Raw genomic sequence first — 15,197 nt, 5'->3', positions numbered from 1 at the left:
AGGATGGAGTTCTGCTGGACGATCCTACGCCCTACAGGCAACTCATAAGCTCCCTCACCTATCTGACTATCACCAGGCCCGATATTGCTCATGCTGTGCACTCTGCAAGCCAATTTCAGCATGCTCCTACATCTGTGCATATGAGTGCTGTGCTCCGGATCATTCGATATATTAAAAATACTTTGACTAAAGGGCTATTCCTATCCTCAATCTCTTCCTTAGATTTACTAGCTTATACTGATGCTGACTGGGGAGGAAACCCAAATGATCGAATCTCAACTACTGGCTTTTGTGTATTCCTAGGAGATTCGCTAATTGCTTGGAGGTGCAAGAAACAGCAGAAAGTCTCATTGTCTTCTACTGAAGCAAAATACAGGGCTATGGCAACCACTACAATGGAGCTGGTGTGGCTTCGAAGTCTTCTTCAAGATATGGGAGTCGAAATTACCGGGGCTTCGAAGCTTTGTTGCGACAACAAAAGTGCTATCTACATTGCCAGCAACCACACTTTCCATGAGAGGACGAAACATATTGAAATGGATTGTCATTATGTACGTGATGAATATCTTCGTGGGACAGTAACACTGCCATATGTCACTTCAGAATATCAACTTGCTGATTTCTTCACCAAAGCCCTGCCTGCTCCTCGCTTCTTGTTCCTCCTTGGCAAACTTTCGGTCATTCCCCCGTAAAGTTTGAGGGGGGGTGTTAAAACATATGTAATAATACCATAATACCCGATAGGGGTATTATGGTCATTTCACAAAGTACCCCATAGGGGTACTTATTTTGTTTCTCGTATTTCACTATTTTTTATTTTTCTTTTTATTTTTGTATTTTTTGGATACCGAAAAGGGGCCCCACAATGGAGTCGTTGGGGCCCCCAACGGTCACATATGTGACCGTTGGGGGCTCCCAACGACTCTATTGGGAGCCCCTTTGGTCTCCTCTTCTTATAAATAGGGGGAACCCCCCATGTATGTTGTATTGCTCTTGAGAGCTCCTCTTCAATAATAGTGATATTATTTTTCATGTGTGTAGCCTTTTTATAAGGCTCTTTGTATATCCCTTAGTGGATTTTCTCTCTTGTGCTTGTTACATTTGTCCGTGTGGGACATAGTGAATGCTTTAGCATTCTTGGTTTCTTCCGCTTATTTCATTACAAATGATACTTTGTGTTGCTTCTTGCATCTCCACGAAATCATAGAGTCACCTAAGAAAACACAAAATCCGGTAGTGGAGACTCGGTCATTGGGATTTCCTCCTCAATCTGCATCAGTATAAGCAATTAAATCAAGTGAGGAGGCAGAAGAAAGAAAAACTCCCTTAGTTATGATATTTTTGATATATCTGACAATCCTTAAGACTGCACTCATGTGCACGGTTGTAGGTGCATGTTGAAACTGACTGACAGAGTGGACGGCATGAGCAATGTCTGGCCGTGTGATGGATAAGTAGGTTAGAGACCCAACAAGTTGCCGGTAGGGAGTAGGATCCTCGAGAGGTGTTCCATCTTCCAACCTTAATTTTGCATTGATGACTTCTGGGGTTTCTGTCTTCTTATCATCGGAGATACCAGATTTGGAACAGATGTCAGCAGCAAGTTTCATCTGAGAGAGAATGTACCCTCGAGGAGAGTACGCCACTTCAATTCCTAAAAAATATCTTAAGAAACCAAGGTCAGACATATCAAAATTTTCTTTCAAAACCTTTTTAATATCATTAATGCCTTGCTCATCACTTCCTTTGATGATCATATCATCAACATAAATTAGTAAAATAACTACTGAAGACCCTGCACTTTTCACAAACAAAGCAGTGTCAGTATAACATGAACGAAAATTCAAACTTGTCATTACATTACTAAATCTATCATGCCAAGCCTTTGGGGCTTGTTTTAAACCATATAATGCCTTTTTAAGTTTGAGAATCTTATTTTTACCAATACATACTCCAGGTGGGGGATCCATGTAAACTTCTTCATTTAATTCGCCATTTAGAAATGCATTCTTAACATCGAGTTGATAGATAGGCCATTTTTTCACTGACGCAATAGCAATAAGAGTCCTAACACTAGTCATTCTAGCAACATGTGCGAAGGTTTCTTCATAATCTATTCCATATTCCTGAGCATATCCTTTAGCTACTAACTGTGCTTTATAGCGTTCTAATGAACCATCACTCTTGGTTTTAATTTTGAAGACCCATCTACATCCTATTGATTTCTTTTCAGTGGGTAACGAAGTTATTTCCCAAGTTTTTGCTTTTTCAAGGGCACTAAGCTCTAAGTTCATGGCTTCAACCCAATGGGGAATATCTTTGGCCTCATTATAGTGTGAGGGTTCATGAAATGAATGCAACGCAATTAGACATGCTCTATATCTTGGAGTTAGGGACTCATATGAAACAAACCTATTAGGAGGATTGGAGATCCGACTGGATCTCCTTAAAGAGGTTTCTTCTATGTTGGATCCTTGAGAGTATTTTTCTAAGGCGCTTATCTGAGATTGTTGACCACGCCTAACATATGTTTGGATTGGTCTATTATTCTCATCTATAACATTATCAAGAGGAATTTCCTCTAGGTCATTCAAAGACACATTAGAGATTTCCTCTTCTTGAGGAGTCTCATCTTCTTGAGATAGAAGATCAAATAAAAAAGTATATTCACTTTCGTCAATCTCTTTAGTTTTCACAAAACCATTTTCATTTTCCAAAAATGTTACATCTTTGGATACATAGAGTTTGTTATTTTTCAAGGCAAAACATCTAAAACCCTTTTGATTTTCTCCATAACCCAAGAAAACGCATTCAATAGCTTTAGGAGATAATTTGTCCCGTTTATGAGTAAGGACAAAACATTTACATCCAAAGACTCTTAATCTATTGAAGTCGGGTGTTCTTTCAAATAGTTTTTCGTATGGAGATGTATTTTGTAAGGATGAAGATATCATTCTATTTATTAAGTAAGTTGAGGTTAAGGCCGCTTCGGCCCAAAAATTCTTTGGAATTTCTTTGGAAATAAGGAGTGTCCTAGTGGTTTCTATGATGTGTCTATGCTTTCTTTCGGCCAAGCCGTTTTGTTGGGGAGTCCTAGGACACGATCTTTGATGACAAATTCCATTTACTTCTAAATAGTTTTGAAATTCATTTGATAAATATTCTCCACCCGAATCGGATCTAAGAGTAGAGATATTACTTAAAAACTGATTTTTAACTATCATATAAAATTTTTTGAAAAAATCAAAGACTTCGGATTTTAAATTGAGAAAGTAGATCCATACATACCTAGTGTAGTCATCGATGAAAGTGACGTAATAGGAGTACCCTCCTTTAGACATGACGGGAGAAGGACCCCAAACATCCGAATGGACTAACTCAAAAGGTCTTTTAGACACAAAAGTTCGGTTTGGAAAAGGAGTAGATTTCATTTTGCCAAAAATACAATTCTTGCAAACAAAATGTTTCTCATTACAAAATTTCTTTCCAAATGGAAAGGAGTACATTTTTGAGAAACTTGGATGTCCAAGTCTTTGATGCCAAATATCAATATTTTTATCTTGGACATGGTTACAAAAAGAGTTAGTGGGGAGTTTCAAGTTGCTCATGTAATAGAGATCTCCCCTCCTATGGCCTTGCCCAATCAGCTTCCCGGACTGGAGATCCTGTATAGAGCAATCCTTAGTTGAGAAGGAGATTTTACATCCATGATCACATATTTGAGCAACAGAGAGGAGATTTAAATTAAGTTGAGGTACAACTCTCACGTTTGGCACAAAGAAATCTTTTGAAAAGTTTAAGGTTCCAAAACTTTTTACTTGTAAAGATGTACCATCGGCAGTTGAAACATAGGAGTTTTTATAATTATTACATAAATCGAAAAGCTCATTTTCAAGAGGGGTCATATGAAAGGAAGCTCCAGAGTCAAGGATCCAAGACGACATACCTGGAGGAGAGGAGGAAGCTACGGCGGCACCCGAAGTTGATGGAATCTTTAGTAGAGTTTGTAGTGCTTCCGATAGTTGAGCAAGAGAAAAAGAGTCATTTCCTTTGATTGCTTCCTCTTTCTTTTGAGTAGCTTCTTCAACGGAAGCAACCTTATTTTTTGGTGCTTCATTCAACTTAGGACAATTAGGTCTTATATGACCCGGTTCTTGATAATGATGGCAAATGGCTTTTCTATAATTGCCATTATAGTTATTTTGCCTTCCAAAATGTGGAGGTTTGTAAGTTTTCATATGGTTGTCGGGTTTTGATACGGCCAAGACATCATCTCCTCCTTTAATCATACCAAGACGGGTTTCTTCTTGGCATATTTCGGCTATGGCATCTTCCAAGAGAAGAGGCTTTGATCTATGTAGGAGGGAGGATCTAACTTGCTCATATTCGGGCCTAAGCCCATGTAAAAATTGGAAAAAGTGTTCTTTTTCCATTTGTTCTCTCCTTAATTCCACATCTATACTAGAAACCCATTTTGGTTCTAGTAAAGATAACTCAGCCCATAGAGGGCCAAGAGTGCTAAAGTAGTCCCTAACACTCATTTCTCCTTGCTTGATAGTCCGGATTTTTTCTTGAAGAAAGAATTGACGAGCAAGGTCTTTTGGGGTAAACATACCTTTCATGAAGAACCATGCTTCATTTGCCATTCGAAATTTGGCAATGTTGGCGCAAATCTTGAGCTCCACATTGTTCATGAACCAAGCAAGAATCTTGGCATGCTTACTTTCCCAATCTTCTATTTTAGATCGGTGATCTTCAATGGCCTTCATGCGGGCATCTCCTTCAAGAGCTTTTTCTTGATCACCTTCCATCTTAGTTAGTTGGAGTTGTGGTTCCGGAATAGTGCCCATAACGTATCCCCAAAGCTTTTTCCCCTTGAGGTTGTTTTCCATGGCGGCGGCCCACATCATGTAGTTGGAGCCATTGAGCTTGAAGGAGAGATCAATCTTTTGTTCTCCTTCCATAATAATCACATACAAGAGGATAAAAAGAAGAGAGATACAACAAGAGAAAAATATAGCTACACAACTAGCTATATTAAGAAGAAGAGCATACACAAGGCTCTGATACCATGTAATGAAATATGCGGAAAAGCAAAGAGTGCACTAAGCACTTACAACATCCACTAATGAACAAACAAGGGCTAATACCCAAACCCACAAGAGACAACACAACATAAAAATATAAATATATCTTATTAAAAGAGAGAGAGCTCTCAAGAGTGAGAAATACAAGAGGGGTTCACCCCTATTTATATACAAGAGAAGGAGAGGGGGAGGGCCAAGAGGCCTTAAAAGGAGAGCCACCTAGGGGGCTCCCCATGTAGTCGTTGGGAGCCCCCAACGGTCACAAATGTGACCGTTGGGGGCCCCATCGACTACATGGTGGGGCCCCTTTTGTGTGAGCAAAAAAACAAAAAATAAAAATATGATTTACAAAAAATAAAGAGGAAAATAAAATAAGAAAAACAAGTACCCCTATCGGGTACTTGTGAAATGACAAAAATACCCCTATCGGATATTACATATATATATATATATATAAATATATATATATATATGAATTACAGGTATTTTAACACATAACACCTGTATCCCTTATATTCATCTGCATACCCAAGAAACTTGCACTGTACAGCTCTGTCTTGAAACTTATTTCTCAATGAATGATCAATGTGAACATAACATACACAACCAAAATGATGTAGTTCTTCATATGATGGATGACAATTATAAAGAACAAAGTATGGAGAATTATCTTCAAGGATGGTCATGGGCAACCTGTTGATAACGTAAACAGCTGTATGGAAAGCCTCGGTCCAAAGAGAGAAGGGAATACCCACAGTGTGCATCATGCTCAAGGTTGTCTCAACAATATGCCTGTGTTTTCTCTCAGCTACTCCATTTTGTTGAGGGGTAAAATCATGGGATATGTATTCTCCCCCCCCCCATCACACTGGAAATATACAACATTGGTATTGAATTGGTTTTGGACTAGTGCATGAAACTGTTTAAACAACTTGAAAACTTCATGTTTGTTTTTCATGAAGTAAATCCAACTAAATCGAGTGTAAGAATCAAGAAAGAGTACATAGTATCAAGATCCAGAAAGAGAGGCAGTGGGCGCAGGACCCCAAACATCTGAGCATATAATCTCAAAAGGCTTTGCTGCTCTTTTATTTATACTATGAAAAGGAAGTACATGACTTTTGCATAAATGACAACTTGGACATTTTGACTCTAAACTGACTGCGGGTATTAGACCTTTAGCAGACAACTTGTCAAGAAAAACTTGACTACAATGACCTAAACGAAGATGCCATAAGTCTGGCTTATTAAGTTTCAAGACTCTAGATAAAGAACTATGATCTGTGGATCGACTCAAAAATGTTAGAAAGGAAGGAGCTAAAGAAGCCACGGCTACGGAAGACGACGTCATCAAAGGCACATGAGATTCTTCAAAGACGTACATGTTCCTGCGCCGATCACCTTTAGCGAGTGTCTTCTTGGTGTGAAGATCCTTAAGATAAACAGAAGAAGGAGTAAATTCAACGGAAGAATTTGTTTCATCAACTAATTTAGACACAGATAGAATATTCTTTTGAATAGCAGGTGTAAGTAAGACATTTGACAAGGGTAATTGAGATTCAGGCAAAGAAAGGGAGACATTTCCAGTGTGAGAGATGGGGTGGTGAGATCCATCTCCTATGACTATAGTGTCATTTCCAGTGTAAGGAGTCAAGTGAGAAAATTTACCTGCATCAGAAGTAACATGTGTTGATGCCCCTGAATCAATATACCATACACCATCATCATTTTGACGCAAGTTCATCTGATTGAAAGTAGTCATAAGGATATTTTGTACGTCCTGTGGAAGAACCTGTCCCTGAGGAGTGCGTGCAAACGTCTGAGTTGCCCTTTGCCCTGGCCTCCCTGTTTTGTTCCGGTTCTGAGGATTGTACCAGCAATTTGCTTTAACATGTCCCCGCTTGTTGCATAGAAAACAAGTAGGAACACATCCCCCTCGTGGTACACTGCCTGAGCCAAGGCCTCCTCCAGGTGGTGTAGGTAGTAATCCTCCTTTGTTTATAGTTGTTCCATTTGGACGAGGAGGAGTAAATAAGGCTCCTGTTTGAATAGGCGTATGTGCCATCATCACAGGATGAGTACCATCTGACGCGTGTTCCTGATTTAAACTGACCTCATATTACAAAAGCTTAGATTGAAGATCATCAAAACATGGAAGAACTGAGACAACCTGTAGTGCTGTGCAAAACATGCGATATTCAGGTCCAAGGCTACCTAATACCTGTTGTACCATGTCCTTATCTGATACAGGACTTCCAATGGCAGCTAACTGATATGTAATAACCCTGACATCCCCCATGAACTCTGTAATAGATTTGTTTCCTTTTCGCATGGATTGGAATTGCCACTTGAGTTGCAAAGCCCGAGATTCAAAAACCTGAGAAAAGGAATGAGCTAGTCCATTCCACAACTCGGCAGCAGATTGCACGATCAGAAAGTGTGGAAGTTATGTAAGCAACTAATGTCTGATCCCGTTGTACCCATATGTCATAAGCAGGATTGGTGGTTCGAAGTTGACTCACCTTCCCATCTTCACCTGTTATTTCTTGCATGATATGTGTAGGTGGGGTGGGTGATCGCCCATCTAGATGCCCATAAAGACCATGACTGCGAATAAAAGGCACAATCTGACGTTTCCAAAGTAAGTAGTTATCATGAGATAACTTGTGGGTCATGAGGTGAGTAAGAAAACTAGGGTTCAACTTGGAATCCATGGATTATATGAAGAATGAGAAGCCAAAACTGTTCTAACAGTGTATTGAAGAGGAGACAGCAATGCTGTGTGCTGAAAATAATATCAGCACACACGTTATTCAGAGAAAGAGGAAAACAACAATGCTGCTGTGTGCTGAAAATGCTACCAGCACACACGTTACACAGAGAAAAAGGAACAGCAATGCTGCTGTGTGCTGAAAATGATATCAGCACACACGTTACACAGAGAAAAGGAAGCAACAATGCTGCTGTGTGCTGAAAATGATATCAGCACACACGTTACACAAAAAAAAGGGAAAGAATCAGAAATATTTTAGGGAGAAAAACAAAAACTCGGCAGACTGAAACAAGATGTTAAGACGTGCGTACCAGAAATATTGAGAATGAGAAGAACCAAAAAGAAAAACTGGAATGACGTGAAAGAGGGTTAAGAAAAAGGAGGAAAGAAGCAAAAACTGATTAAGGAAGAAAGGACAGAAATAAACCTACGTCCTTTAGCAGCACGTGTTGGTCTTTAGAGGCCTTCTAGATGATTGATTTCCGCGCCTGTGCTTTGATACCATGTCAGAAATATCCACCTGCAAGGGTTAGAGATGAGGTAAAGAGAGAAGAAAGAGAAGAGAGGGGTCAGCGGCAATAGGGTTTCCCTCTTTTACTTATTATTTATAAGTGTTGTACATAGTATGACATTACACAAGAAGTAAAACCAAATTACAAACATGCCACCGCCCACGCATCCCAAGATGGATCCTTGGAATGTGGTGCGGGTCGGATCCATGATCCAAAACTAACAGCCTCCCTCAGGTTGAGTATGGTCTTTGATCATGCTCAACTTGCCTTTGAGTGCCCAAAACTAACAGTTTTTGGTGTACTATGAACCGTTGATTTTTTGTTGAGTTAAAAATACATCTAAACAAATAAAATGTTTAAACTAATACATGTTTTCTACTAAATAAATCATAAAAATCACATCTACATCTACGGGTTTATATTAAGTAAAGAAAACATGCAAATATGTTTTAAAAGAGTCTAGAACTTGCACATTACTCTATATATAAATATAAAATTTATATATATATATATTAGTATTGTTAAAAATGCGCCTCACCTCAAGGTGAGGGCCTTTGTGCCTTGAGGCGCAACAAAAAAACATATATGCCCTGAGGTGTATGCCTCATACGCTTTGAGGCGTACGCCTCACGGTGAGGTGCACCCCTTTAATTAATGGGTCAAATCCTCCATTTGAAAAAAAATTGGGGCTAATTATCAGGCCCCGACCCTAATTAGGGTCGAGGGCCTCCCTTAGTCTCACTCTCTCGTCTCTCCCTTTTCTCTCGCTCTCTCGTCTATCCCTGCTCTCTCATCTCCTTATTCTCTCACTCTCTCATATCTCTCGTCTCTCCCTTTTCTCTCTCTCTCTCTCGTCTCTCCCTGCTCTTTTGCTCTCTCATCTCTCCCTGGTCTCTCGCTCTCCTAGATCTCCGGTCTCTCCTTGCTCTCCCGTCTCTCCTTGCTCTCGTCTCTCCCTACTCTTGTCTCTCTCTCTCTCTTTGCTGAAGAGAAGGTCGAAAGGAAGAAGAAGAATAATCAACCCAAGGTACGCATTTTTTTTCTTTTTTCCTCTTTTTCTTTCTCCTTACCTTTTCTTTTTTATTCCTGTTATTTTTTCTCCTCTTCTGAGCTCTCACCCACCACTCTCTTTGTTTTTGTTTTTCTTTTTCTTCTTCTTCTTCTTTTTTCCTTCCCTTTTTCTTTTTTCCATTTTCAGTCATATACATACATATTCTGGGTTTAGACAGGTGTATATTATATAATCTGTTTTTTTTGTCAATCCTATTATGCTTATAGTTTGTTTCTAAGTCATATAATTAGTTTCTCAATCATATAATAAGTTTCTCAGTTATATAATCAGTTTCTCAGTTATATATATGTTATATATTTAATTAATTATATAAATTTGTGTGTATTTGTGTGGAAAACAGATATACATACACGTTAGGATGTTATATTTTACTGTCAATCCTGTTATGCTGTGTAGTTTTTATTTATTGTTGGTTGTTGCTTCATCAATAAAGCATTTTTTTATTTATAATTTTAGATATTTTTTATAGTTATTTTTTAAGTTATCAAAAAAAAATTTGAGGCTTACGCTTTACGCCTCGCCTCAGTTTTTGGTGGAGCGCCTCCCTTCGCCTCAACGCTTTTCACAATATATATATGTATATATATATATATGGTGCTATTGAAGGCACCAAATTATATGGAACTATTGAGCTGAAAATCATAGGGTTTAGTTTTTTTTGTAAATTAAATCTTATGGATGTGATCTACATTATTTGTTTAGTGGGAAATGCATTTTGATTCATATGGTTGTGAAATATAAACAGGTTTTTTAAGGGATTCAAAAATTAATGGTCCAGAATGCACTAAAATTTTCTAACTCAAAAAATCTTTTGATCCTTAGCAAACAAACCTTCCTGAACACATCTATGTGGTCAGATTGAGTTGATAAAGCTTGAACCTATGATTTCCAGCTTAATAGTTCCATATAATTTGGTGCCTTCAATAGCACCAAATATTAACCCATTATATATGTTCGCATTGATCTAATCGATAGAATTCTAATGTGCCTTTTTATATTTAATTGAGAAAGAAAAGCTACTTACATGAATAACCAAGACAGGACAGGTTACAAATGGGATTTTGTCAATGTTCTGCACCACAAGAAGATGAAACTTAATCAGTGTTACACCAAGCATGTGCACGTCCCAGAGTAAAATTATACATATTTATGATAAGAACGAGACCTTATAAATATCAAACCAATATGTGCGCTTCAGATGATACATAACCCGCAGGCCTGAAAGTATAGGACTGTGCAGAACAATAGCACTCAATTGAGATAAGCGAGTTGCCAGATCTAGTGTTGGCCCACTTCCAACAGACTGACCATAAAGAATTATATTTTCCGCCTTTACCCCATAGTTTTCTATAAGACACTTATAAGCAGCTTCTATATCTGCATAAGTACTGCCCTCACTTGGCTAAGGAAAAAAACAAAACAATCACAATACAGTTTAATAACAATATAGTGAATGGAAATAAGCACAGAATCTCACCCTTGCAACTAACCTTTCCAGAGGACTGGCCATACCCAGAATAATCATAGCTGTATAAAAGAAATTTTCAATTATACAAAAAACATATCACATGATACAATGTATTGGAGAGAGAGAGAAACAAACTCAAAATGCTACAAATTAAAGCTAATATTTATATCTGTTCACTGCTTATGCACATTCGCACTTCATTTTTATCATCATAGGAAATGAAGGTCATTTAGTTCTTTCTGATTCACAAAATAGAATGATGATCCAATTCAATAGGTAGAAAAAATGTATTAGTAAGAGATTTGATACCATATCAAATACCACGCCAATGTGTAGCAAGTAAATCAACTGTGAAATTTCAGAACACGCATACAAGTTTTACATAAATACAATTCCATTTTTCCTCATTGATGTCACTCAGAATGCCAGAGAAGGCATTTTACAATAGTTACAACATAGCCTCCACAGATTTGCTTCACTTCTTCTAGATGGCAAAGATCAATCAACTGCAAATTTGTATGAGCAGCCAATGGGTGCTCGACTTCATCAAGAATGGGCACTTTTACTATAAAAAAGGAGAAAAAGGGAAAAGAAATTGGACAGTCTCTCTCTCTTTTGCTATATATATATATATATATATATATATATATATATATATATATATATATATATATATATATATATATATGGGATAGTATTTTCAACAAATGTATGTATATACAAACAACCTTTTTTTTTAGATTTTTCACTGATTTGGTTTCTTTCATGAAACTAAGCTTACAAATGTGATCTACATGCTTTTTTGGTGGGAATCAACTCTTGGATCATCCATTATGACATGTAGTCACAGTTTTATAAGGCTTGAAAATTCAATGGCCTGCAATCTGTGATAGTTTCCAGAAACCTAAGATAATGTTTTTAGATTGAAAAACATGATCCTGATTCCTAGCATTTGGACCATGCTTAATCAATCTATGAGGTCCGATTGGATCACAACAACCTGAGCCATGGTGAACTAGAGGCATTTGTATTACTACCTACAAAAGTATGCAGAAAATTATATATGCATACATATATAAAGTTATGAATCCATAGCAGGACTTGATTTCCTTCAAGAGATGGTCATCCACATACTAAATCTTCAAAACTCTTCTCTATTCCACATTGCAACACTAAGATTGAGTTTGTCTAAATTTTTGTAGAGAAAACTTCCAAAGTGACCAGAATCTACTAGCTCCCAAGTAGTGTGACCAAACAAACTAACCAAGGACTCATTTAGCAAACAGTGAAGGAAGACTATTAATTCATGCACAGATGAAAATATATCACTTCAATATTTCATTAGAAATAAACAAGGCTTGCATACAAAAGAAAAAGGCAACAGATTTCAGCAAATTAGACATCATCCACTTATCTCACAAACCATACAGCATCAGAAGGTACTCACCTGCATAATTTGAGGTAAGAAAGCAAATGGGCAAAGAGATTAAATTTTGAATTGCATGGGCCTTTCATGGGTTAAATAGAGTCATATAGGTTTCAATATGGAGAAGAACGGTGGTTCATAGCCTGATTGCATGGGTAGCAAGAAGGGTTAATGAATGAAGAATGCCCCAAGGTAATCAATGATTCATATGAGAGACTTTCAAATAGAATGGTTAAAACTCGTATACTTGAGACCAAACATAAACAAGACGCAATATCTCTAAAGAAAAGAAAGCAAGTTATAATAAAATTTTAACAAAATTAATAAGTAATAGAATACAAATTTAACACAATTGTCTGCAAGACTGTCCTTGAAGATATGCTTAAAGTTTGTTCAACAAGAACTGGAAAAGGAAAATGGGTTGGTACACAAAATAACGAGCCAAGAACTGAAATTATTACAGTAAAATGCAAAACCTGGTAGCTGTAACTAAAGACAAAAACCATAAACAATATCATGGAAAATTTCTGGGTTCGGCTAGAGCAATCATCAACTTTTTGAAAAATTAGGTCCCGTCATGAGTTCTCCTACTTATCATTGGCATCTTAGAAAACCTTATCAATTGAAATCTATAACAGCAGAACAAAAAGAATACACATTAAAATATGGACAAGCACATATAACTTGCTCCGAACAAGCATTCTAGACATGGGTGTCATGTTGTTTCTTCTAGTTGTGCCAATTGATCCCGACTTATTATTGATTTTGCATCCCCAGGGTGTTGAACTCTTCTAGATCAAAACAAAAAGAAAGGAAGGCAAACTGGGTCTGCTATAGAACACTCTAAAATTCTAAATTAAAAGACCATGATCAGAGAAAGACTTCTATAACCAAAATCTTCTGCGGAAGGACATAAAATCCAAATGGGTATCAGAGAAGATTGCTAAAAATAGTAAAAAAAACTGAACTTTTCAAAGTGTAAACCTCCAAAAATGCCAAAAGAAGGGAAAAAAAGCTAAATTTATCATGAGAAGCCAGATGTATCTCAATCTAAAGATTAACAATTCCATCTCACAGAAGAAAACAAAAAAGAATAAAACTACTTGAACACAGAAAAGAAAGAGAATGAAACAAGAAAGTCATACCCCATCAGATTGACTCTGAGATGAATACTCAATTCCACGAAGAGCTCATACATTTGGCCCAAATCGGCGGCGTTTCCGTGAGAGTAGAGGAGGGTGAGGTTGGCCATCGGGTTGCGCACGTAGATGGCGATGATTTCGTTCACCTTCCTGGTCTTCAACCTCAGAACGTCGACGTTCTCTCTGTGGGGCACGTTGGTCATGGACAAATAACCCCCACCAGAATCATCCTCAATGATCTTGTAGGAAGGAGGGTTTGGTGGGAAGAAGGCGAACTTGGCAGCCATGGAGGACGTTACAGCACCCATCTTCAGAGAACCCCACAAGGAGGAGGACAAATTTGGAAGAAATTTCAGAGTTTTGCAGGGATAACGGCCATTGCAAGTGAGAGATTCCTGGTGGTTAAGAGCATCAGATGAGGGGCATACGGCCGAAAGTGACAGTCCAAAAGCAGGAGAGAGAGAGAGAGAGGTGGCTAAGTTAGTGAGAGAAAGAGAAATAACCATAGTGGGTTTTGGCATCCTAAAACCTACAACAATGCCATTAAAATATTTCTGCTAATTAAGTTGATCTTTTTAAATTTCATTGTGCCCTTGTTGTCGCCTAAATCAAAATGGCCAAGATCAAGCGATACTTTAAATTTTGGTATGTCTGTTTTTCACTAGTAGTGTAATGTGTAGTACATAATTGCCCTTCTAAATGTTAGGCCTTCTTTAATTGTTTATGGTTTATCCTGTCAAATGCATAATAATTAATGCATGCTATTATCAATTGAGCCACATGTGCCTTACTTGCCCTTGAGGAAAGTGAGGAAATTGTTACCAGTAACCTTGTGTATCATATCCTTTTCCTGACTAACAAGACATTGGCATTAGTGTATCTGAATATCTAGGCAGATTCTAACTCAAACCAACAATGTAAACAGCTCATCTTTACACTTGGTGTCCTACATTCATATCCAAGAAATTGTTTATAGCTCAATAACTAGTTGAATACATAGCCTTTTCTTTCACTTCATGAAATTATTTATGATAAGGAAAAGATCTAATGTATCCTCAGATGTGTTTGTTTCACTTTCTGTCTTTCATTCACCACACCAAGCAATGCTGTGAAATAGACTTTTTATTTATAGGCAAGCTGGGGTTAGGCAGACCCCACTTCCCTTGTCCACCGGGAAGCCTTTGTGACAAGCGAAAGCACACCTTGGATATCAAACTCTCGACGTCCTTCAACTTGAATATCTTAAGCCCATATGTCACCTTGTGATGGGACGTTGCAAGTTCGAATCCCAATGGTATCATCCTATAACTGGTAGGAGTCTGCCTCACCCCAGCTTGCCTTTCAAAAAAAAAAGTGTGGAGCCCTTACTGAATTGATTTCTAGCTAGATTTGTTGCCACTACTACACATCCAAGAATCTTTTTTACTTGGGTGATGTGGCTAGATATGCTTTGTTTGTTACCCAAGATCTAAATGTCATAAAGGATCCTACCCTACACCAGGGTTCTCTAGGCAACAGCCAACCCATGAGCTTGGTGTATATCTATGTTTTGTTCGTGAAAATCCAAACATGCAAGATATTTTTCATCTTCATTACATACAAAACAAACACTTAAGCTACAAGTTCAGAGTTTCTGGCCATTGATGGGTCAGGTTTAGCCATAAACCTGCAGCCAAAGTCCAAACAGTGATATGGGCCAGACCTGGCCCGGTTCAGG

The 15,197-nt window shown here is 37.9% G+C and overlaps 1 protein-coding gene across 1 annotated transcript in view; it reads right to left on the bottom strand.

Moving 5' to 3' along the window:
• LOC149840841 (uncharacterized) overlaps nucleotides 1–13,852 on the bottom strand; it is a 29,378-nt gene extending 15,526 nt beyond the window's left edge. Inside the window, exons 1-4 of the mRNA XM_090003374.1 lie at nucleotides 13,484–13,852; nucleotides 10,935–10,971; nucleotides 10,610–10,846; nucleotides 10,469–10,516 (exon numbers count right to left, since the gene is read on the bottom strand). Coding sequence (XP_089859500.1) covers nucleotides 10,469–10,516; nucleotides 10,610–10,846; nucleotides 10,935–10,971; nucleotides 13,484–13,788 — 627 coding nt within the window. The 5' untranslated portion in view covers nucleotides 13,789–13,852. The remainder of the gene's footprint in view (nucleotides 1–10,468; nucleotides 10,517–10,609; nucleotides 10,847–10,934; nucleotides 10,972–13,483) is intronic.
• Nucleotides 13,853–15,197: the final 1,345 nt, after the last annotated feature.

Source organism: Nuphar pumila, chromosome 4 (genome assembly GCF_984573655.1).
Source record: "Nuphar pumila chromosome 4, dmNupPumi1.hap1.1, whole genome shotgun sequence".
Lineage (NCBI taxonomy): Eukaryota > Viridiplantae > Streptophyta > Magnoliopsida > Nymphaeales > Nymphaeaceae > Nuphar > Nuphar pumila.
Note: the sequence above shows the minus strand (reverse complement) of the source record. Positions and strands in the feature narration are given on the sequence as shown.